Here is a 21,751-nt window from a genome sequence, read left to right as displayed (position 1 = left end):
ACATCATCATCTTCACTTTTATTGTTTATTCACTAAAAAAAAAAACGTGTTCAAATTGTAAAGTGAAAAAAAAAGGCTCAGGAATTTACAAAAATGTTAAGAGTTTGTTTCATGAAAAAAAAAAAAAAAGGTTGAATAAAAAAGCCCTGGCAGCCATTTTGATTTTTTAAAAAACATCACATGACTGAAGCAAAGAGTCAACAGTGAACGAGACGGTGACATCATCAGTGACATCATCAGTGACATCATCAGTGACATCATCAGTGACATCATCAAATTAAATAAGTTCATGGTGTAACTTCATAATGAACCACAAAGAGTAAGACAAAACTATTTACACGTTTTATAAGTTTCACTTTCATTTTCGACGCACCAAGCCCCGCCTCCTTTTGCCCCCCATGCTGAGTCACTCCCCCTTCAGAGCGTGATCACAACACCACAGGCCAGGACAAAAAAAAAAGTACTAGATGAATTACCTCCGTGTCGCGCCTGCTGCCGGCGTCCAACCAGGAAGTAAAATTACAACGTTACAAGTGTCAAACCAGAGAAAACGAGCCACGAGATTCAGGAAAAAGTGAAACCGTTTGAATCGTGAGCGTTTAAACGAGCGTCATTCGTTCTCAAAATGGCAGAAGCCGCTCATCAGCTCCTGTTGCAGCCTCAGCAGCGCCCTCATGTGGTCAGAGTTCGGTTCAGTCCAGGCTCTGGAGCTGTAGCCCTGATCGGAGGCGGAGCTTTGGCCCTTAGACTCCTCCCCCTCCTGCAGCTCCTCCTCCACGCTCTGCCCCGCACTCACGCCCGACTCCGCCCACTCTGCGCTCTGCCCCGCCCTGTCCCCAGACTCCGCCCACTCTGCGCTCTGCCCCGCACTCACGCCCGACTCCGCCCCTGACTCCGTCTCGTCTTCGTCCTCTACGGGAATCTGCATGGCTGCGTTCGGAATGAGCTCTGATTTAAATATGTCCATATTTGGGCGTGGCTCCGGCCGCACCTCCAGCACCGATTGGTCGGGAGTGAGCGCGGGCAGAAGAGGCTCGTTTAGCGAAATCGGTACGTCCCGTTTGACCTCAGGCTCGGCGATGTAAAAATGCCCCGTGGTTTCGTTTGCTAAAATGTCATTGGTATAAATGGGGGCGGGGTCTCGTACGATTGGCTGGTACTCGAGGATTTGTGGGAGGGGCATCGTTTCAAGGAGCAGACTCGATTCGCTGACGACTTCAGTTCCGGCGTTTTCAAACCAATCAGGATTGTGGATTTGGAAGGCGGCGAAGGTGTGGATGGCGTTTTGGAGCGCGCGCCCGGAGCCGCAGCGGTGGAACTCGTCGGGGCCGATGCCTTGGATGTGGTTCACTCTTTGGGGTTCGTACTTCTCCCTGTCGAGGACGCGGAAGTACAGCTCCTCAAAGTGTTTCATCAGTTTGTATTTCACCGCGATGTCGAAGAACGAAGGAACGTCACGCTCTGAGCCGAGGTCCTCGAAGAACGCCGCGATGTACCTGCGGAGACGAGAGACAGAGAGACAGAGAGACAGAGAGACGAGGAGAGACAGAGACAAAAGAGAGAGACGAGGAGAGACAGAGAGACAGAGACAAAAGAGAGAGACGAGGAGAGACAGAGAGACAGAGACAAAAGAGACAGAGACAAAAGAGAGAGACAAGGAGAGAGAGAGATGAGGAGAGACAGAGACGAGGAGAGACAGAGACAAAAGAGAGAGACGAGGAGAGACAGAGACAGAGACGAGGAGAGACAGAGACGAGGAGAGACAGAGAGACAGAGACGAGGAGAGACAGAGACAAAAGAGAGACAAAAGAGAGAGACGAGGAGAGACAGAGACGAGGAGAGACAGAGAGAGAGACAGAGAGAGAGAGAGACAGAGACGAGAAGAGACAGAGACGAGGAGCGACAGAGAGACAGAGACGAGGAGAGACAGAGACAGAGACGAGGAGAGACAGAGAGACAGAGATGAGGAGAGACAGAGAGACAGAGACGAGGAGAGACAGAGACAAACGAGAGACAGAGACAAAAGAGACAGAGAGAGACAGATACAAAAGAGACAGAGAGACACAGAGACAAAAGAGACAGAGACAACAGTGAGACGGAGAGACATTCATTTGGACCCTCAGTCACTTCTTCATAGTCTGTGGCCTAAACCCATGAGACCCAGTTAAAGCTCTATTGCGGTACCTTCCCCTGGAGTGCGGAATGTGCATGTCCGACAGGAAGAGGCTGAGGAACGGGCCAATCAGATCGTCCGGCTGGTGCTCCACCTGACCCTGGCCGCACATGGCTCTCCATTTTGATTGGACGCCGCGAGAACAAAGAACCAGGATCTTATCGTTGGGACCGAGTTTCTGTCTCTGCAGCTCCAACCAACGAATAACACCGAACTGAGAGACCGAGGAGGAGTCGAGGAGGTCCAAGAGAACCTGAGGAGGAGATGAGAGACGGATGAGAGGAGGAGAGAGACAACACCGAACTGAGAGACCGAGGAGGAGTCGAGGAGGTCCAAGAGAACCTGAGGAGGAGATGAGAGACGGATGAGAGGAGGAGAGAGACAACACCGAACTGAGAGACCGAGGAGGAGTCGAGGAGGTCCAAGAGAACCTGAGGAGGAGACGAGAGACGGATGAAAGGAGGAGAAGAGAGAGAGTCGCGGACAGAGGAGAGGGAGAGAGAGGAGAAAGGGATGAGAGGAAAGAGGTAATGGCTGAGGTCTGCACGGACCAGGACCTGGTCAGACCTGGTCCTAATCCTGGTCTTGGTCTTGGTCTTGGTCTTGGTCTTGGTCTTGGTCCTGGTCCTGGTCCTGGTCATGTTCTTAGTCCTGGTCTTGGTCCTGGTCTAAGCACTCACCAGGATGCCGCACTGAGCCTGGAGGAAGGCTGCGAGCTTGAGCACCACATCGAGGTACAGCGGGTGGTCTCTGGAGTAGATCAGGAGCAGAGTCGGGTGCTCCTCCAGCCGCGTCTGGAACGGGCCCTGCTTCTCCGTCTGCTGCACCGCCGTCCGGCCTACAGGGGGAGACACGGAGCAGGTCAGGACCGTCCAGGGAGAAGAAATGAACAGATCCTACAAGTCAGTCATGAGTCAGGCAAATATCGACAGAGAAAGGGTTTGAAGAGTGTCCAGAGGGTTTGAAGAGTGTCCAGAGGGTTAGAATAATGTCCAGAGGGTTTGAAGAGTGTCCAGAGGGTTTGAAGAGTGTCCAGAGGGTTAGAAAAGTGTCCAGAGGGTTAGAAAAGTGTCCAGAGGGTTTGAAGTGTCCAGAGGGTTTGAAGAGTGTCCAGAGAGTTTGAAGAGTGTCCAGAGGGTTAGAATAATGTCCAGAGGGTTTGAAGAGTGTCCAGAGGGTTAGAATAATGTCCAGAGGGTTTGAAGAGTGTCCAGAGGGTTTGAAGAGTGTCCAGAGGGTTAGAAAAGTGTCCAGAGGGTTAGAAAAGTGTCCAGAGGGTTTGAAGTGTCCAGAGGGTTTGAAGAGTGTCCAGAGAGTTTGAAGAGTGTCCAGAGGGTTAGAAGTGTCCAGAGGGTTTGAAGAGTGTCCAGAGGGTTAGAAGAGTGTCCAGAGGGTTAGAAGAGTGTCCAGAGGGTTTGAATAGTGTCCAGAGGGTTAGAATAGTGTCCAGAGGGTTTGAAGAGTGTCCAGAGGGTTTGAAAAGTGTCCAGGAGAGACCACAAAGCTCAAAAACTGTGTACAAAAAAACCTGCTGCAGTATCGATACCACAGCCCACGATATCGACACTGTGACAAAATAAGTCTGGCGATTTATCGAGAAGTCGCCCGTACCTCTTCTCCCGCAGACGACGCCGGCGATGCAGACTCCGACCAGCAGGAGGACCAGAGCCGACGCGCCGAGGGCCACGGGCAGGGGGCGGGGCTTATCTGCACACACGGGGGTTAAAGTGAAACACAAATCAGCTGCTCGTGCTACTAAACTGTGTGTTGTTTTGAAAGCATTCTCTACTGCGATTTCAAGAGGAGGCGGGGCTAAACGGGCTGAGGGGGGCGGGGCTCACCTGGCGGCTCCGTGGCGGTGTCCATCTTGCAGAGGTCGTAGTATCTGCTGTGTCTGCGACAGTCGTTCTTACAGTGAGGAAAGTAAGACAGAACCTGCACCGAACACAAGACACAATCAGACACAGAACAGAGCGAGTATCATAGCAACCAAAGAGCCAATCAGGAGCGAGGATGTTGAAGGTAACGCCCCCTTCCCGCCCACATCGCTGGTTTAGCAACGCTGTCAGTCAAACTCTCAGGGAAAGAAGGCGTCTGATTGGTTTGTTTTTAACGTTTCACTTTTGTTTTTGTCGCTCTGAGTCTCTCCTCCCTTTGCTCTCTGTGCTAAGCCCCTCCCCCTTCAGAGCACTAATGAAACTACAGCACATCACACCAGGTTTGTCACGTCATAGTGCACAGTTTGTATCATGTTCTTGTATATTTTTCACTACATTCCACGTGTCGCTCCCGAGCAGAAGAGTACCTCAACACGGAGACGGCAGCAGGACCACGTGTCGAAGGGAAAGGAGACGTTCAGTCTGGAGACGTTCTGCAGAGAGACAAGAGCGTCAGGTCTGTGGAGATGACGTTCAACGGAACCTCCTCACACACAGACCTGGAGTTGTGTTTTTTTGTTTCATTCTCACACGTTTAACTCACAAACCTGCAGATTTAGGCTGAGTTCTTCTCTCAGACTGAAAACACTCTGTTCCACCTTGTGATGTCATCATGTGGTGATACAGGAAGTGCTCCACTGTGTTTTTAAACTCCACCTTCACTAGAATCATTTGTTTCATTTCAGTCCTGGAGTTGTCTCTTATCTCGACTGAACTAAAGGTAAAAGGAGGAGTTAATGTGAAAACTACCACTTGATGACATCACAAGGTGGAACAGAGGGTTTTGATCTTTGTAGATGTAACAGACTAATAATAAAGTGACTCAAACATGTGAATGAAACAAAACACAACTCCAGGTCTGTCTTTGAGGAGGTCAGGGGTCAGGGGTCAGTCTGAGCTCACACCTCAGACTGAAATCCCACATGTCTGAGAGAATGTTAGGTAGGGCATCTGACACACGGGTGCTCCTTACCCCAGCGGGTGCTCTCAGGGTCGTCTTGGCGATCTCTGTCCTGCCACAGAGACACAGGACTTTGTATTTGTCACTCAGAGGATCTGGACTGAACTCCACAGTGAGGACAGAGCCGGACTCAGACCAGCTGATGTTTGGACTCCACAAGATCCCTGCAACGAGAAGAGACCAGGACTAAACCAGGACTGGACCAGGACTGGACCAGGACTGGACCAGGACTGGACCAGGACTGGACCAGGACTGGACCAGGACTAGACCAGGACTAAACCAGGACTAGACCAGGACTAGACCAGGACTGAACCATTTATTTTTTTCAAATCTGTGTGTCCATTAGAGTCACTGGACAAAAGTTTTAGAGACGTTTGTCCAGAGCATCACTCCTCCAGAGGGACTGGACTCTCCATTTCTCTGGCGTTGCCAAGACGGTGTGGACTCATTGTCCCACAGCTCAGCCGCCTCGTGTTGGAGTTCACCCCGGTGAACGAGAGGGTCGTGTCCCTGCACCTCCGGGTCGGGGACAGGTCTCTCACTGTGCAGTGCAGAGTACCCGGCCTTCTGGGAGTCCAGGGAGGGACACTAGACAGAGCACTGACCGGGGACTCCTTCAACGTCCATGTGGGTGATGACCAAAAAACCCGGGGTTGGGAGGAGTTCGGGGAGGTCATGGAGGAGGACTATTGGACGGCCTCAAACTCTCCGACGCCTCAGGAGGGAATCAGTGCTTCACCGACACAGTTTACAGTGAGTGGAGAGCTGCTGACCTCAGAGGTGGACTCGTCCATCACCCTGGCTGAAGTCACTGAGGTGGTTAAAGCTTCTCGATGGTGAGGATCTGTCACCGGTTCTGTTCATAATATTTATGGACAGAATTTCTAGGTACAGCCAGAGGCCAGAGGGGGTCAGGGTCTTGTTCACGACTGAGGGGAGGATGGAGCGCCCACTGTGATGTCCGCTCTTCCTTCTCGTTTTATTTTCTTAATCGTTGATACTCGTAGATTCTGCAGCGTCGCGTCGTCATTTTGGTCCAAATGTTATAAATGTGCTGCTGTAGTGTGACGTGCATCTGTCCATAGGGGGCGCTACAGCGGCGCTTTATTGTGACGACGTTTACGGCGACGTCAGCTCCTATTGGACTTGTTTCTTTCATGAAGTTGTTTTAGATGAATATTATTATTTAAATGTGTAAATTCTAACAGAATGATCCAGAGTCAGATTAAACTCACCAGACTGGACACACGGCAGCGTCCTCCTCATCACAGGGTCAGAACAGCCTGAAAACACAAATGAGTCTGTACTTCACTTAGACTCAAATCAGACACTAATCCATACGACAACTAGTATCGATACGACAACTAGTATCGATACTACAACTAGTATCGATACTGAAAAAGTCCCACTGACAGAAATGAGTGTGTCCTGAATCTGTTTGTACTGATGTGTCTGTGACAAGTGTAAGACACAGACACACACCATGGACCAGAGTGAAATACTGCACACTGAGTACACACATGTAACACACACGTAACACACATGTAACACACATGTAACACACATGTAACACACACGCAACACATACGTAACACACACATGTAACACGCACATAACACACACGCAACACACACAACACACACAACACACACATGTAACACACACGTAACACACACGCAACACACGAAACACATGTAACACACGTAACACATGTAACACACAGTACAACATTGAATGTGGAAAAGCTCAGTGTCTAAAGTGTTTTTATCTGTGGATCAGGATTGAGTCTATTCTTTGGTATCGAAACTATTTGAAATTTTAGTATCGTGGCATCACTAGACTGGAGAGGAGGAGAGGAGGAGAGGAAAAGGAGAGGAGGAGAGGAGGAGCAGAGGAGGAGAGGAGGAGGAGAGGAGCAGGGGAGGAGGAGAGGAAGAGCAAAGGAGAGGAGCAGGGGAGCAGAGGAGGAGAGGAGGAGCAGAAGAGCAGGGGAGTCAGCAGGAGTTCACCTGGGACTGTGATGTTCTTGCTCACACTGGAGGTGCTGTGGTCCAGTTCTGCTTTGGGGATGTTCTCCACTGAGACACTGTAGGACTGACCCGGGTCCACCACCACAACATCTGAGCTCCACGACCACTGAGGACACAGGCTGTGAGTCCTGGTCTAGACCTGGTCTAGACCTGGTCTAGACCTGGTCTAGACCTGGTCTAGACCTGGTCCAGTCCTGGTCTAGACCTGGTCTAGTCCTGGTCCAGTCCTGGTCTAGACCTGGTCTAGACCTGGTCCAGTCCTGGTCTAGACCTGGTCCTGGTCTAGACCTGGTCCTGGTCTAGTCCTGGTCTAGTCCTGGTCTAGTCCTGGTCCTGGTCCAGTCCTGGTCCAGTCCTGGTCCAGTCCTGGTCCAGTCCTGGTCCTGGTCCAGTCCTGGTCCTGGTCCAGTACCTTGTCTCCTCGGGGGTCCCTCATGGGCAGGGTGGTGTTGTAGGTGTAGCGCACACACAGGTTCTGGTTTGTGGAGACGACGACGACGTGAAGCTCAGAGGCTTTAAGGAAACTGATACCTCCTGAAACGAGAGAGGAGTAAGAGGAGGAGGAGGAAGAAGAGGAGGAAGAAGAGGAGGAGGAGGAAGAGGAGGAAGAAGAGGAGTAGTAGTAACTCTCCTCACCGTCGTCCCGTAGCCTCCAGGTGGCGCTCATCACTGGGAGCAGGTTTCCTTTTGGGTCTGATCTGGTTGAGATCCTCAGGTCCAGAGTCTCAGGACGAGGAGGCGTGAAAGAATGAGACAGAACCCAGTCTGGGTCCAGACAGTTACCTGAGGAAGACCAGAACCAGGACTAGACCAGGACCAGGACTAGACCAGAACCAGGACTAGACCAGGACCAGGACTAGACCAGGACTAGACCAGGACCAGGACTAGACCAGGACCAGACCAGGTCTAGTCCAGGTCTAGATTTCCTTGTCGCTGAGATAAACGTTTGTGTTTAGTTTTGTGTTTTGTGTTTGTGTTTTGTGTTTGTGTTTTGTGTTTTGTGTTTTGTGTTTGTGTTTTGTGTTTGTGTTTTGTGTTTGTTTGTGTTTTGTGTTTTGTGTTTGTGTTTTGTGTTTGTGTTTGTGTTTGTGTTTGTGTTTGTGTTTGTGTTTGTGTTTGTGTTTGTGTTTGTGTTTGTGTTTTGTGTTTGTTTGTGTTTTGTGTTTTGTGTTTTGTGTTTGTGTTTGTGTTTGTGTTTGTGTTTTGTGTTTTGTGTTTTGTGTTTGTGTTTGTTTGTGTTTTGTGTTTTGTGTTTTGTGTTTTGTGTTTGTGTTTTGTGTTTTGTGTTTGTGGTTTGTGTTTGTGTTTTGTGTTTTGTGTTTGTGTTTGTTTGTGTTTTGTGTTTGTGTTTGTGTTTTGTGTTTGTGTTTATGTTTGTGTTTTGTGTTTGTGTTTTGTGTTTTGTGTTTGTGTTTTGTGTTTGTGTTTTGTGTTTGTGTTTTGTGTTTGTGTTTGTGTTTTGTGTTTTGTGTTTTGTGTTTGTGTTTGTGTTTGTGTTTTGTGTTTTGTGTTTTGTGTTTGTGTTTGTGTTTGTGTTTTGTGGTTTGTGTTTGTGTTTTGTGTTTTGTTTTTGTGGTTTGTGTTTGTGTTTGTGTTTTGTGTTTTTTGTTTTGTGTTTGTTTGTGTTTGTGTTTTGTGTTTTGTGTTTTGTGTTTTGTGTTTGTGTTTTGTGTTTTGTGTTTTGTGTTTGTGTTTTGTGTTTTGTGTTTTGTGTTTTGTGTTTGTGTTTGTTTGTGTTTTGTGTTTTGTGTTTGTGTTTTGTGTTTGTGTTTGTGTTTTGTGTTTGTGTTTTGTGTTTTGTGTTTGTGTTTTGTGTTTGTGTTTTGTGTTTGTGTTTTGTGTTTGTGTTTGTGTTTTGTGTTTTGTGTTTTGTGTTTGTGTTTGTGTTTGTGTTTTGTGTTTTGTGTTTTGTGTTTGTGTTTGTGTTTGTGTTTTGTGGTTTGTGTTTGTGGTTTGTGTTTGTGTTTTGTGTTTTGTGTTTTGTGTTTGTTTGTGTTTGTGTTTTGTGTTTTGTGTTTTGTGTTTTGTGTTTGTGTTTTGTGTTTTGTGTTTTGTGTTTGTGTTTTGTGTTTGTGTTTGTGTTTGTGTTTGTTTGTGTTTTGTGTTTTGTGTTTTGTGTTTTGTGTTTGTGTTTGTGTTTGTGTTTTGTGTTTGTGTTTGTGTTTCAGACTCACTGTAGTGGACGGAGCAGCTCAGACCCTGAAACACACAGATGATTCAGTTTAAACACGAGGTGGAGTTAAAGATGCACTATGTCACTTTTCTGATGTGCCCTGTCTCCATGGAGATGCTGTTGTTTTGCCTGTTCCACAGTGTGGCATTAACGAGGGCGCCGCTCCACGGATCTGCCCTGTACCTTTGCCTAGTGGCATCGCCTGCTCGTCTCCATGGAGATAGAAAAATGTAATGCCGTACTGCGGAACATGTCAAACAAAGCAATACCATAAAAACATTTACGTTGAAAACAGTGTTTGAGTCTGAGACGTTCAAACTGTGACATCATCTGGATCTGTTGCCGTGGAGACACATCAGCAAAGACAAAGAAAAGTTCCACAGACCAAGAAAAAACTCAAGACACAAAAGTGAAGAGTCTGAGCTCATGGTCCAGTTTAGAGTTTGACTTTACACAAAAAGTGAAAAAGACTCACTGACCTAGTCCAGGTCTAGTTCGGGTCTGGTCCAGTCTGGTCCGTGTCTAGTCCTGGTCTAGTCCTGGTTTAGTCCTGGTCCGGTCTGGTCCGGGTCTGACCTGTTGGGTGCAGTTGTCTGGTCCGTGTCTAGTCCTGGTTTAGTCCTGGTCTAGTCCTGGTTTAGTCCTGGTCTAGTCCTGGTCTGGTCCTGGTCCGGTCTGGTCCGGGTCTGACCTGTTGGGTGCAGTTGTCTGGTCCGTGTCTAGTCCTGGTTTAGTCCTGGTCTAGTCCTGGTCTGGTCCTGGTCCGGTCTGGTCCGGGTCTGACCTGTTGGGTGCAGTTGTCTGAGGCTCCGGGCAGGACTCTCGCGGTTCTTGTTGTCGTGACCCACAGAACCAGCGCCAAAAGCGGGACACGAGGAGCGACAGAGCCCGGGACGAACCGGCCCATGGTCCGACCTCTGGACCGAGTCTGAACCGAGTCTGGACCGAGTCTGAACGAGAGCCACGAGGAAGTGTTTGTGTCACAGAAGAATCAGGAAGAGACGAGAAAAGGAAAAAACTTCCGCCACCTGTTTACGCAGCACGTACGCACGCGCTCAGGTGAGAGACCACAGACACGACAAGAGGGCTAAAGAGGGCCAAAGAGGGCTAAAGAGGGCCAAAGAGGACTAGAGAGGGCCAAAGAGGACTAGAGAGGGCCAAAAAGGACTAAAACAGGACCAAAGAGGACTAAAACAGGACCAAAGAGGACTAAAACAGGACCAAAGAGGGCTAGAGAGGGTCAAAGAGGACTAAAACAGGACTAAACCAGGACTAAACAGGACCAAAGAGGGCTAGAGAGGGCCAAAGAGGGCTAGAGAGGACCAAAGAGAGCTAAAGAGGGCCAAAGAGGGCTAGAGAGGGCCAAAAAGGACTAAAACAGGACCAAAGAGGGCCAAAGAGGGCCAAAGAGGACTAAACAGGGCCAAGGAGGACTTGTATCCTTGTGTCCTCGTGTCCTCGTGTCCTCAGTCCACCTCGTCCTCAGTGTCTGTGTACTCTGGTAAATGTGTGTGTGGTGGAAGTACTGATACTTAAGTAAAAGTATTAAAGTACTGAAAAGTAAAAGTATTTCTCACACATTTTCAGATGTGGTGATTTTTATAAAGATTTGAGCTGAATTTTCAACAGAAACAACTGAATCAATCGGGGTTTTTTTTCTTTCTGTTTTTATTTTGCTCAAATTAAACGTGTTAAAAATAAAACCTCAGACTTTTCTGCAGCTCACACACAATAAGAAAAATGATGTATTGAACGATCTGTTTGGATGTTTGTGTCTCATTTTGTGTCTTATTTCATGTTTTGTCATTCACTTTAATTCTAAATCAGATGTGTCGTCCTGTTTCTGTTCAGGCTCCTGTTACTCGAGTACTTTTCTGAGTACTGTTTTACTCTGGAGTCACGTCTCGGCTCTTTACTCTTGTGTTTTGAGTTAACGTTTCCTGCAGTAGTTTTTTCCTCCTCGGTGTCTGTGGTTTAAAGTTCACGTCTCCTCGCCGCTCGAACGCCTCCGTCTCGTCTCTGATGTGTGGTCGTCATGGAGACGGGGTCATAAAGTGACAGTTCAGCAGAAAGACGCGCGTGGGCCGGGGTTAAAGTGGGTCACGAGGTGAAGCGGGCCGGGGGCAGCGGGAAGTGACTCGTGGGACTTTCCACCGTCTCCACGTGAAGGACAGACTGATTCATGTTTGAGTTTAATCTTTAATACACTATTTTCAAGACGCCATTTTGTCGATCTGCCCCCGTTTAACCTCCACCTGTGACACGCCCACTGGGACACGCCCACTGTGACACGCCCACTGGGACACGCCCACTGGGACCTCCGCACTTCCTTTTCCAGTTTTATTTTCTTTCTTTTCAGTGTTTTCAGGTGAATATTGTGATTTAAAAAGTGTAAATTATAACAGAATGAGCCACAGAGATGAGAACCATAGAGACTCAAGCTCAATAAGGCTGATTCAAAGCAAAAAAACTAAAACTACACTGCGGAACATTCTCCACAGAGACAGATGCGTTTTATGTTACAGCCAAAGGAACGACATTTCCCTGGAAACATGCAGCAGGAACAATGAGTCAGGTTTGTGGAGATGCGAGCTCATTCACACAAAACATCCATAACAACAAATGAGTGAAAGTGACATACTGGGGCTTTAAACACATGCGCTCTGATCAATAGCACTTTACTTCTTTGAAAGGAAATGTTCTGTGCTTCAAGTTACACGACTAGTACTGTATATTCTACTATATATACTTATACTAATACTACTACTACTACTTTTTAAACTGTATTTTCAGACGTAAAAATGATCCAAACTAAATCAGATCTGAAGGAGAAACACAAACGTTCAGATCGTTTCATTTTGTTGCATAAAGCTCCAGTCACTGAGGGAAGAGGAACAACTTTTACTCGAGTAGCAGTACTGTTACTCGAGTACTGTTACTTCAAAATAACATCACTGGAGTAAAAGTTAAAGTAATGTGTGACAAATACATCAAAAGTACTTTCTGCTGTTTTATTGTAAAGTGAAGATCTGTGGAGATACAAACGACGCCTCTGTTTCAGTCACAGCTTCAAAATAAATCACAAAGATGCACAAGGAGAACATTTAAAATAAACAATTCATTTTCAAATTACATCAGAGAAAACATTTATATTTTAAGAACAAAAAACAGGAATCAAACCCACAAACTCCCCCCTGAGGAGACAGCGGGGCCTTTGGTTTTTAAGTAAAACGTCAAAAATATCCCATGATTAAATAAAAGATAAATATGTGGTGTTAGTAGATTTGGCGTTAGCAGCAAAAGAGCGTCCTGACCACGGACCGGACGAGACGTGACCACGGACCGGACGAGGGGACAGAGACGTCACCACAGCGTCTGGCTCCAAGTGAAGCTCATCGAGGCGAGCAGAGTCCAGTTTCATTTCTAACTCCGACCGCGAGTATCATAGCAACCAAAGAGCCAATCACGAGCGAGGCTTTGGAAGGTAACGCCCCTTCCCGCTCACACCACTGGTTTAACAGGGAGCGGGCGCTTAGCAACGCTGTCAACGCTAACGCTAACAGGAGCGACGTCGGGGAAAGAAGGACCTGATGTGTCTGTTTTTAATGTTCAGATCTTGATTTACAGACACAATAGTGAAATAAAAACCTGCAGCAGTTACAGAGATAGAGGTGAAGGTTTGTTAATGTAAAGTGAACTGGAGCCAGAGCCGGTGGAGCAGGAAGTGTGTCCATGATCACTTCCTGTTTGGAGCGCGGCGGCTAACAGGTTAGCTCTGTCCATTTATATAAACAGTCTGTGGTCCCGATCAAACAATCAGGTTGAACAGGATTTAAGCAGGAGATAACATTTATATAATATCTGCACCAGACTGACAAGTGGGTCTGAAAATAGTCCTGGTCCAGTCCTGGTTTAGTCCTGGTTCAGTCCTGGTTTAGTCCTGGTTTAGTCCTGGTTTAGTCCTGGTTTAGTCCTGGTTTAGTCCTGGTTTAGTCCTTGTTTAGTCCTTGTTTAGTCCTGGTTTAGTCCCTGTTTAGTCCCTGTTCAGTCCTTGTTTAGTCCTGGTTTAGTCCTTGTTTAGTCCCTGTTCAGACCTGGTTTAGTCCTGGTTTAGTCCTGGTTCAGACCTGGTTTAGCCCTGGTTTAGTCCTGGTTTAGTCCTGGTTCAGTCCTGGTTCAGTCCATGTTTAGTCCTGGTTCAGACCTGGTTTAGTCCAGGTTTAGCCCTGGTTTAGTCCATGTTTAGTCCGTGTTTAGTCCCTGTTCAGACCTGGTTTAGTCCAGGTTTAGCCCTGGTTTAGTCCTGGTTTAGTCCTGGTTTAGTCCTGGTTTAGTCCTGGTTTAGTCCTTGTTTAGTCCTTGTTTAGTCCTGGTTTAGTCCCTGTTCAGACCTGGTTTAGTCCAGGTTTAGCCCTGGTTTAGTCCTGGTTTAGTCCTGGTTTAGTCCTTGTTTAGTCCTGATTTAGTCCCTGTTTAGTCCATGTTTAGTCTGTGTTTAGTCCCTGTTCAGACCTGGTTTAGTCCTGGTTTAGTCCTGGTTCAGTCCTGGTTTAGTCCCTGTTTAGTCCTGGTTTAGTCCATGTTTAGTCCATGTTTAGTCCCTGTTCAGTCCTGGTTTAGTCCTGGTTTAGTCCATGTTCAGTCCTGGTTTAGTCCCGGTTTAGTCCCTGTTTAGTCCCTGTTCAGTCCTGGTTTAGTCCCTGTTTAGTCCTGGTTTAGTCCTTGTTTAGTCCTGGTTTAGTCCTTGTTTAGTCCCTGTTCAGACCTGGTTTAGTCCTGGTTTAGTCCTGGTTCAGACCTGGTTTAGCCCTGGTTTAGTCCCTGTTTAGTCCCGGTTTAGTCCATGTTTAGTCCATGTTTAGTCCATGTTTAGTCCCTGTTCAGTCCTGGTTTAGTCCTGGTTTAGTCCATGTTCAGTCCTGGTTTAGTCCTGGTTTAGTCCCTGTTTAGTCCCTGTTCAGTCCTGGTTTAGTCCTGGTTTAGTCCTGGTTTAGTCCTGGTTTAGTCCTTGTTTAGTCCCTGTTCAGTCCTGGTTTAGTCCTGGTTTAGTCCTGGTTTAGTCCTGGTTTAGTCCTGGTTTAGTCCTTGTTTAGTCCTTGTTTAGTCCTGGTTTAGTCCCTGTTTAGTCCCTGTTCAGTCCTGGTTTAGTCCTGGTTTAGTCCTTGTTTAGTCCTTGTTTAGTCCTGGTTTAGTCCTGGTTTAGTCCTTGTTTAGTCCCTGTTCAGTCCTGGTTTAGTCCTGGTTTAGTCCTGGTTTAGTCCTGGTTTAGTCCTGGTTTAGTCCTTGTTTAGTCCTTGTTTAGTCCTGGTTTAGTCCCTGTTTAGTCCCTGTTCAGTCCTTGTTTAGTCCTGGTTTAGTCCTTGTTTAGTCCCTGTTCAGTCCTGGTTTAGTCCTGGTTTAGTCCTGGTTTAGTCCTTGTTTAGTCCTGGTTTAGTCCTGGTTTAGTCCTGGTTTAGTCCTGGTTTAGTCCTGGTTTAGTCCTGGTTCAGTCCTGGTTCAGTCCATGTTTAGTCCTGGTTCAGACCTGGTTTAGTCCAGGTTTAGTCCTGGTTTAGTCTTGGTTTAGTCCTGGTTTAGACCTGGTTTAGTCCTGGTTTAGTCCAGGTTTAGCCCTGGTTTAGTCCTGGTTTAGTCCTGGTTTAGTCCTTGTTTAGTCCTGGTTTAGTCCCTGTTTAGTCTGTGTTTAGTCCCTGTTCAGACCTGGTTTAGTCCTGGTTTAGTCCTGGTTCAGTCCTGGTTTAGTCCCTGTTCAGTCCTGGTTTAGTCCTGGTTTAGTCCATGTTCAGTCCTGGTTTAGTCCCTGTTTAGTCCCTGTTCAGTCCCGGTTTAGTCCTGGTTTAGTCCCGGTTTAGTCCCGGTTTAGTCCTGGTTCAGTCCTGGTTCAGTCCTGGTTCAGTCCCGGTTCAGTCCTGGTTCAGTCCCTGTTTAGTCCCTGTTTAGTCCCTGTTCAGTCCTGGTTTAGTCCCTGTTTAATCCCTGTTTAGTCCCTGTTCAGACCTGGTTTAGTCCTGGTTCAGACCTGGTTTAGTCCTGGTTCAGACCTGGTTTAGCCCTGGTTCAGTCCTGGTTTAGTCCTGGTTCAGACCCTGTTCAGTCCCTGTTTAGTCCCTGTTTAGTCCTTGTTTAGTCCCTGTTCAGTCCTGGTTTAGTCCCTGTTTAGTCCTGGTTCAGTCCTGGTTCAGTCCTGGTTTAGTCCTGGTTTAGTCCCTGTTCAGTCCTGGTTTAGTCCTGGTTTAGTCCCTGTTCAGTCCTGGTTTAGTCCTGGTTTAGTCCCTGTTCAGTCCCGGTTTAGTCCCTGTTTAGTCCCTGTTCAGTCCTGGTTCAGACCTGGTTTAGTCCTGGTTTAGTCCTGGTTTAGTCCTGGTTTAGTCCCTGTTCAGTCCTGGTTTAGTCCTGGTTTAGTCCTGGTTTAGTCCCTGTTCAGTCCTGGTTTAGTCCTGGTTTAGTCCCTGTTCAGTCCTGGTTCAGTCCTGGTTTAGTCCTGGTTCAGACCTGGTTTAGTCCCTGTTCAGACCTGGTTTAGTCCTGGTTTAGTCCTGGTTCAGACCCACTTTTCTGGCGGGTACTTATTGCACATTTAGTTTTAGCTCATGAAACAAACATAAATGGTGATAAAAGTCTAAACACGTGTGTATCTAAAGAGGCACTTTGGTCCAATCACACGACGGTTTGATCCCAGTGTCGTCCAATCAGAGGATGACGCAGCTGGAGGAGGAGCTGTCCACACTGAAACACACATTCACATGTTTTAATATCTTAGAATCATGTGAAATATTGATACTTTGCAACTGACGGCATCAACATTCTTTGAGTGTGATGCTAACTGGAGGCACTGCTCTGTCTGAAGCTCTGTTAGACTCTGAGTTTAGTTTTAACACAATTTGTCCATAAAGAACCGACTTATCTGAACTTCAACAGAGTTTAAACGAGTCCCTCAAGTAACATTACAGTCACAGGCTAGCATTAGCATTAGCGTTAGCATTAGCCAACATTAACTCTACATAACTCTATGGAAGATTCAGTGTTTTTGAAAGAAATCTACAAAGTCATGATCCACATCCTGGTTCAGTCCTGGTCCAGTCCTGGTCCAGTCCTGGTCCAGTCCTGGTCCAGTCCTGGCTTAGTCCTGGTCCAGTCCTGGTTGTCTCACCTCTGAGCTGCAGGCTCCTGTCTCCTCCTCTTGGGGGCGCTGCTGTCTGTTTCAGGAGGACTCACAGGGTCCTGTCCTCTGAGCTGGACACAGGGACATGTCCATCAGGTCAAACGTCTCCATCTTTAGTTTTTGTGTGTGTTTAGTTTGAGGTGTTTGGACTAAAATGGGGCCGTCAGACTGAGGTCAGTGAGTAAAACACATCTGTCCTAATTTAATCTGACAACAGAAAATAAATATAAAAATAAATATATAAAATAAATATAAAAATATATAAAATAAATATATAAAATAAATATATAAAATAAATATATAAAATAAATATAAAAATATATAAAATAAATATATAAAATAAATATATAAAATAAATATGAAAATATATAAAAATAAATATATAAAATAAATATGAAAATATATAAAATAAATATAAAAATATATAAAATAAATATAAAAATATATAAAATAAATATATAAAATAAATCACATCAGTCCAAAATGTCTCAAAGGGAATGAGGCTCAAATGTCTTAAACCTGCTGTAAATATAAATTATAGATTAAGTTTGAGTGTGTTTGAGTCAGATGCCCCGCCCTGTCCTGGACTCGTCTAAATGAGTCACATCAGGTTGTTCTCGTTGTTTTGTGTTTATATAAATAAATCCAGAGGTGAATCACGTCTGTGGAGCAGAGAGCAGACTCACCGGCCTCTTCCTCTGGGGGGCGCTGCTGCTCTCAGGCTCTGGACTCACTTTATCATGAATCACTGTAGGTTTAGACTGGAACTGTCTGTAAAAGAGAAGAAGAGAGGGTCAGAGGAGAGGGTCAGAGGAGAGGGTCAGAGGAGAGGGTCAGAGGAGGAGAGGGTCAGAGGAGGAGAGGGTCAGAGGAGAGGGTCAGAGGAGAGGGTCAGAGGAGGAGAGGGTCAGAGGAGGAGAGGAGGAGAGGGTCAGAGGAGCAGAGGGGCAGAGGGGCAGAGGAGCAGAGGGTCAGAGGAGGAGAGGGTCAGAGGAGCAGAGGGTCAGAGGAGCAGAGGGTCAGAGGAGGAGAGGAGCAGAGGGTCAGAGGGGGTCACCTGACGGCTGAGGTGAGGCAGGTGACCCAGTCGTTGAAGTCGTCCTGGTCACTGGACATGAGCAACAGACGAGCCTTTGGGAACGACAACTGGAAAAAAAGACATGAACCAGGACTAGACCAGGACTAAACCAGGACTAGACCAGGACTAGACCAGGACTAGACCAGGACTAGACCAGGACTAGACCAGGACTAGACCAGGACTAGACCAGGACTAGACCAGGACTAAACCAGGACTAGACCAGGACTAGACCAGGACTAGACCAGGACTAGACCAGGACTAAACCAGGACTAGACCAGGACTAGACCAGGACTAGACCAGGACTAGACCAGGACTAGACCAGGACTAAACCAGGACTAAACCAGGACTAGACCAGGACTAGACCAGGACTAGACCAGGACTAAACCAGGACTAGACCAGGACTAGACCAGGACTAGACCAGGACTAGACCAGGACTAGACCAGGACTAGACCAGGACTAGACCAGGACTAGACCAGGACTAAACCAGGACTAGACCAGGACTAGACCAGGACTAGACCAGGACTGAACCAGGACTAAACCAGGACTAGACCAGGACTAGACCAGGACTAAACCAGGACTAGACCAGGACTAGACCAGGACTAGACCAGGACTAAACCAGGACTAAACCAGGACTAGACCAGGACTAAACCAGGACTAGACCAGGACTAGACCAGGACTAGACCAGGACTAGACCAGGACTAGACCAGGACTAGACCAGGACTAAACCAGGACTAGACCAGGACTAGACCAGGACTAGACCAGGACTAAACCAGGACTAGACCAGGACTAGACCAGGACTAGACCAGGACTGAACCAGGACTAGACCAGGACTAGACCAGGACTAAACCAGGACTAGACCAGGACTAGACCAGGACTAGACCAGGACTGAACCAGGACTAAACCAGGACTAGACCAGGACTGAACCAGGACTAAACCAGGACTAGACCAGGACTAGACCAGGACTGAACCAGGACTAAACCAGGACTAGACCAGGACTAGACCAGGACTAAACCAGGACTAGACCAGGACTAGACCAGGACTAGACCAGGACTGAACCAGGACTAAACCAGGACTAGACCAGGACTGAACCAGGACTAAACCAGGACTAGACCAGGACTAGACCAGGACTAGACCAGGACTAAACCAGGACTAGACCAGGACTAGACCAGGACTAGACCAGGACTAGACCAGGACTGAACCAGGACTAGACCAGGACTGAACCAGGACTAAACCAGGACTAGACCAGGACTGAACCAGGACTAAACCAGGACTAAACCAGGACTGAACAAGGACTAGACCAGGACTGAACCAGGACTAAACCAGGACTAAACCAGGACTGAACCAGGACTAGACCAGGACTAGACCAGGACTGAACCAGGACTAAACCAGGACTAGACCAGGACTGAACCAGGACTAAACCAGGACTAGACCAGGACTAGACCAGGACTGAACCAGGACTAAACCAGGACTAGACCAGGACTAGACCAGGACTAGACCAGGACTAGACCAGGACTAAACCAGGACTAGACCAGGACTAGACCAGGACTGAACCAGGACTAAACCAGGACTAGACCAGGACTGAACCAGGACTAAACCAGGACTAAACCAGGACTGAACAAGGACTAGACCAGGACTGAACCAGGACTAAACCAGGACTAAACCAGGACTGAACCAGGACTAGACCAGGACTGAACCAGGACTAAACCAGGACTAGACCAGGACTAGACCAGGACTGAACCAGGACTAAACCAGGACTAGACCAGGACTGAACCAGGACTAAACCAGGACTAGACCAGGACTGAACCAGGACTAAACCAGGACTAAACCAGGACTGAACAAGGACTAGACCAGGACTGAACCAGGACTAAACCAGGACTAAACCAGGACTGAACAAGGACTAGACCAGGACTGAACCAGGACTAAACCAGGACTAGACCAGGACTAGACCAGGACTGAACCAGGACTAAACCAGGACTAGACCAGGACTGAACCAGGGCTAAACCAGGACTGAACAAGGACTAGACCAGGACTGAACCAGGACTAAACCAGGACTAAACCAGGACTGAACAAGGACTAGACCAGGACTGAACCAGGACTAAACCAGGACTAGACCAGGACTAGACCAGGACTGAACCAGGACTGAACCAGGACTAAAGTTGCTGGTCTGAAAAGTTCCACTAAACCAGCAGCAGGGGGCAGAATAAACCAACAAATGCAAATGACCAGAGTCAGAGAAGAAACGAATGAATTTAGTTTTTTTTTTTTTTTTTTTTTTACATATATAAAAGACTTAAAACAGGTTTAAACAGGTCAGATGCCCTCCCTCTGTGTGTCAGATGCCCTCCCTGTGTGTCAGATGCCCTCCCTGTGTGTCAGATGCCCTCCCCGTGTGTGTCAGATGCCCTCCCGTGTGTCACTCACGTTGAGCAGACCGCCCTGGCTCCTCGTGTGTCCAAACACCTTGTCGACGGCGCACTCGCTCAGAGGAAACACGCGGCGCACCTCAAAGCGTTCCCCCGAGGACAGAGAGAGGGCGCTGGAGCGGCGCGTCTGCAGCAGCACGTCAGAGAAGAGGAAGAACATGTGCGCTTTGGGGTCCGAGCCTTTAGGGGGCACCACCTTCAGCCAGCCCTCGCGGATGTACCAGCGCCCTGCACAGAAGCACGCCGGGGCATCAGGGGCAATAAAGCAGCACTGTGGAACTTCCTCAGGACGGGTCGTCAACCGCCTGATTCCATGGAAACAGAACGTTAAACCCACACGTCGGAACATTCTCCACGCGGACAGACACGTTTACGATGTGGAATATTACAAAGGAACAACATCTCCATGGAAACAAGCGAGAAACAAGAGTCAGGTCTGTGGAGACGCGAGCCCAAGACCAAAATGCATGAGTATTTTATGACAAAAAAGTGACATACTGTGACTTTACATGTGTTTCAACTATTCCAGTATCCTAGATGCCCTCCCCGTGTGTGTCAGATGCCCTCCCCGTGTGTCAGATGCCCTCCCCGTGTGTGTCAGATGCCCTCCCCGTGTGTCAGATGCCCTCCCCGTGTGTCAGATGCCCTCCCCGTGTGTCAGATGCCCTCCCCGTGTGTGTCAGATGCCCTCCCCGTGTCTCAGATGCCCTCCCCGTGTCTCAGATGCCCTCCCCATGTGTCAGATGCCCTCCCCGTGTGTCAGATGCCCTCCCGTGTGTCCGTGGGCTCTGACCCTGAAGTTTAAGCCTCTTTTCTGAAACATACTGTTGAGATTCTTGGATGAGTTTAAAGTTCAGACGTGTTTCCTCTGGGCGAGGCTCCTCGGGCCTTTACACGTCTGTGGCTCCGTTTCATGTTCCGCACTGGAGCTTTAATTGGTCCTGAGGGGCTGAGGGCCAGAGGAGGAGCCGCTGTGAAGAGGCTCAGGAGACAGGACAGTGATAAAGAGATAAAGAGAGACTGAAGAAGAGAGGGAGAAGAGGAGAGTGAAGAATAAAGAAAAGAGAGAGAGGAAGGAGGGGCAGAGCGCTAAAAGAGAAGAGAGGGTGAGGTACAAAAGAGGGGAGAGCGAGTGAGATAGAGGGAAGTGAAAGAAAAGAGGAGGGAAAAGTAAGAAGAGAGATGAGAATATAAAAAAATATTCTATCTTTTTAAAGAAAAAGAGGAAGAGAGAGAAAGAGAGCTACAGCGCGAGAAAGTGACAGAGAGAAAGAGAGAGAAAGACAGACAGAGAAAAGGACAGGGAGAAAGAGAGAAAGAAAAAGAGAGAGAGAGCAAGAGAAAGCGAGACACAGACAGTGAGAAAGAGACAGAGAAAGAAAGAGTAAGAGACAGAGAGAGAAAGAGAAGAAGAGACAGAGAGAGAAAGAGAAGAAGAGACAGAGAGAGAAAGAGACAGAGAAAGAGAGTAAGAGACAGAGAGAGAAAGAGAAGAGACAGAGAGAGAGGAAGACACAGAGAGAAAGAGAGAGACAATGAGAGAAAATGAAAGAGAGACAAAAAAATAGAGAGAGAAATAGAAATAGAGACAGACAGAGAGAAATAAAGAGAGAGACGAAACGAGGGAAAGAGAGGGAGAAAGAAGGAGGGGTGGCCCTGGTCTCTCAGGTCACTGCAGGACCCACCTGGCTTCTGGACCCTGGTCTTTCCGGTCAGGAGCCTCTGGACTCTCTGCAGTTGGAGCTGGTTCTCGTGGCGTCGGCTGTTCTCCTCGATGCGGTCGCTCAGCTCAGACAGCGCCCCCACTGCTCCTA

The 21,751-nt window shown here is 47.8% G+C and overlaps 2 protein-coding genes across 2 annotated transcripts in view; both read right to left on the bottom strand.

Annotated features, from left to right (window-relative positions):
• On the bottom strand, positions 1-10,259 carry il17ra1a (interleukin 17 receptor A1a). The gene is made up of 13 exons (XM_033976332.2): positions 10,059-10,259; positions 9,276-9,300; positions 7,738-7,884; positions 7,514-7,635; positions 7,081-7,207; positions 6,307-6,354; positions 5,084-5,235; positions 4,479-4,544; positions 4,015-4,108; positions 3,785-3,880; positions 2,854-3,011; positions 2,185-2,426; positions 1-1,496 (listed from the first exon to the last, which is right to left on the bottom strand). The coding sequence occupies exons 1-13, from the start codon at positions 10,179-10,181 to the stop codon at positions 611-613; spliced, it is 2,286 nt and encodes a 761-aa protein (XP_033832223.1). The 5' UTR covers positions 10,182-10,259; the 3' UTR covers positions 1-610.
• A 5,349-nt stretch (positions 10,260-15,608) lies between these two features.
• Positions 15,609-21,751, bottom strand: part of arhgef39 (Rho guanine nucleotide exchange factor (GEF) 39) — a 14,654-nt gene continuing 8,511 nt past the window's right edge. Inside the window, exons 6-11 of the mRNA XM_033976026.2 lie at positions 21,623-21,748; positions 19,936-20,165; positions 17,494-17,582; positions 17,123-17,207; positions 16,425-16,507; positions 15,609-16,000 (exon numbers count right to left, since the gene is read on the bottom strand). Coding sequence (XP_033831917.1) covers positions 15,964-16,000; positions 16,425-16,507; positions 17,123-17,207; positions 17,494-17,582; positions 19,936-20,165; positions 21,623-21,748 — 650 coding nt within the window. The 3' untranslated portion in view covers positions 15,609-15,963. The remainder of the gene's footprint in view (positions 16,001-16,424; positions 16,508-17,122; positions 17,208-17,493; positions 17,583-19,935; positions 20,166-21,622; positions 21,749-21,751) is intronic.

Source organism: Periophthalmus magnuspinnatus, chromosome 12 (assembly GCF_009829125.3).
Source record: "Periophthalmus magnuspinnatus isolate fPerMag1 chromosome 12, fPerMag1.2.pri, whole genome shotgun sequence".
Taxonomy (NCBI): Eukaryota; Metazoa; Chordata; class Actinopteri; order Gobiiformes; family Gobiidae; genus Periophthalmus; species Periophthalmus magnuspinnatus.
The sequence above is the reverse complement of the archived record's forward strand: the minus strand, read 5'-3'. Positions and strand labels throughout refer to the sequence as shown.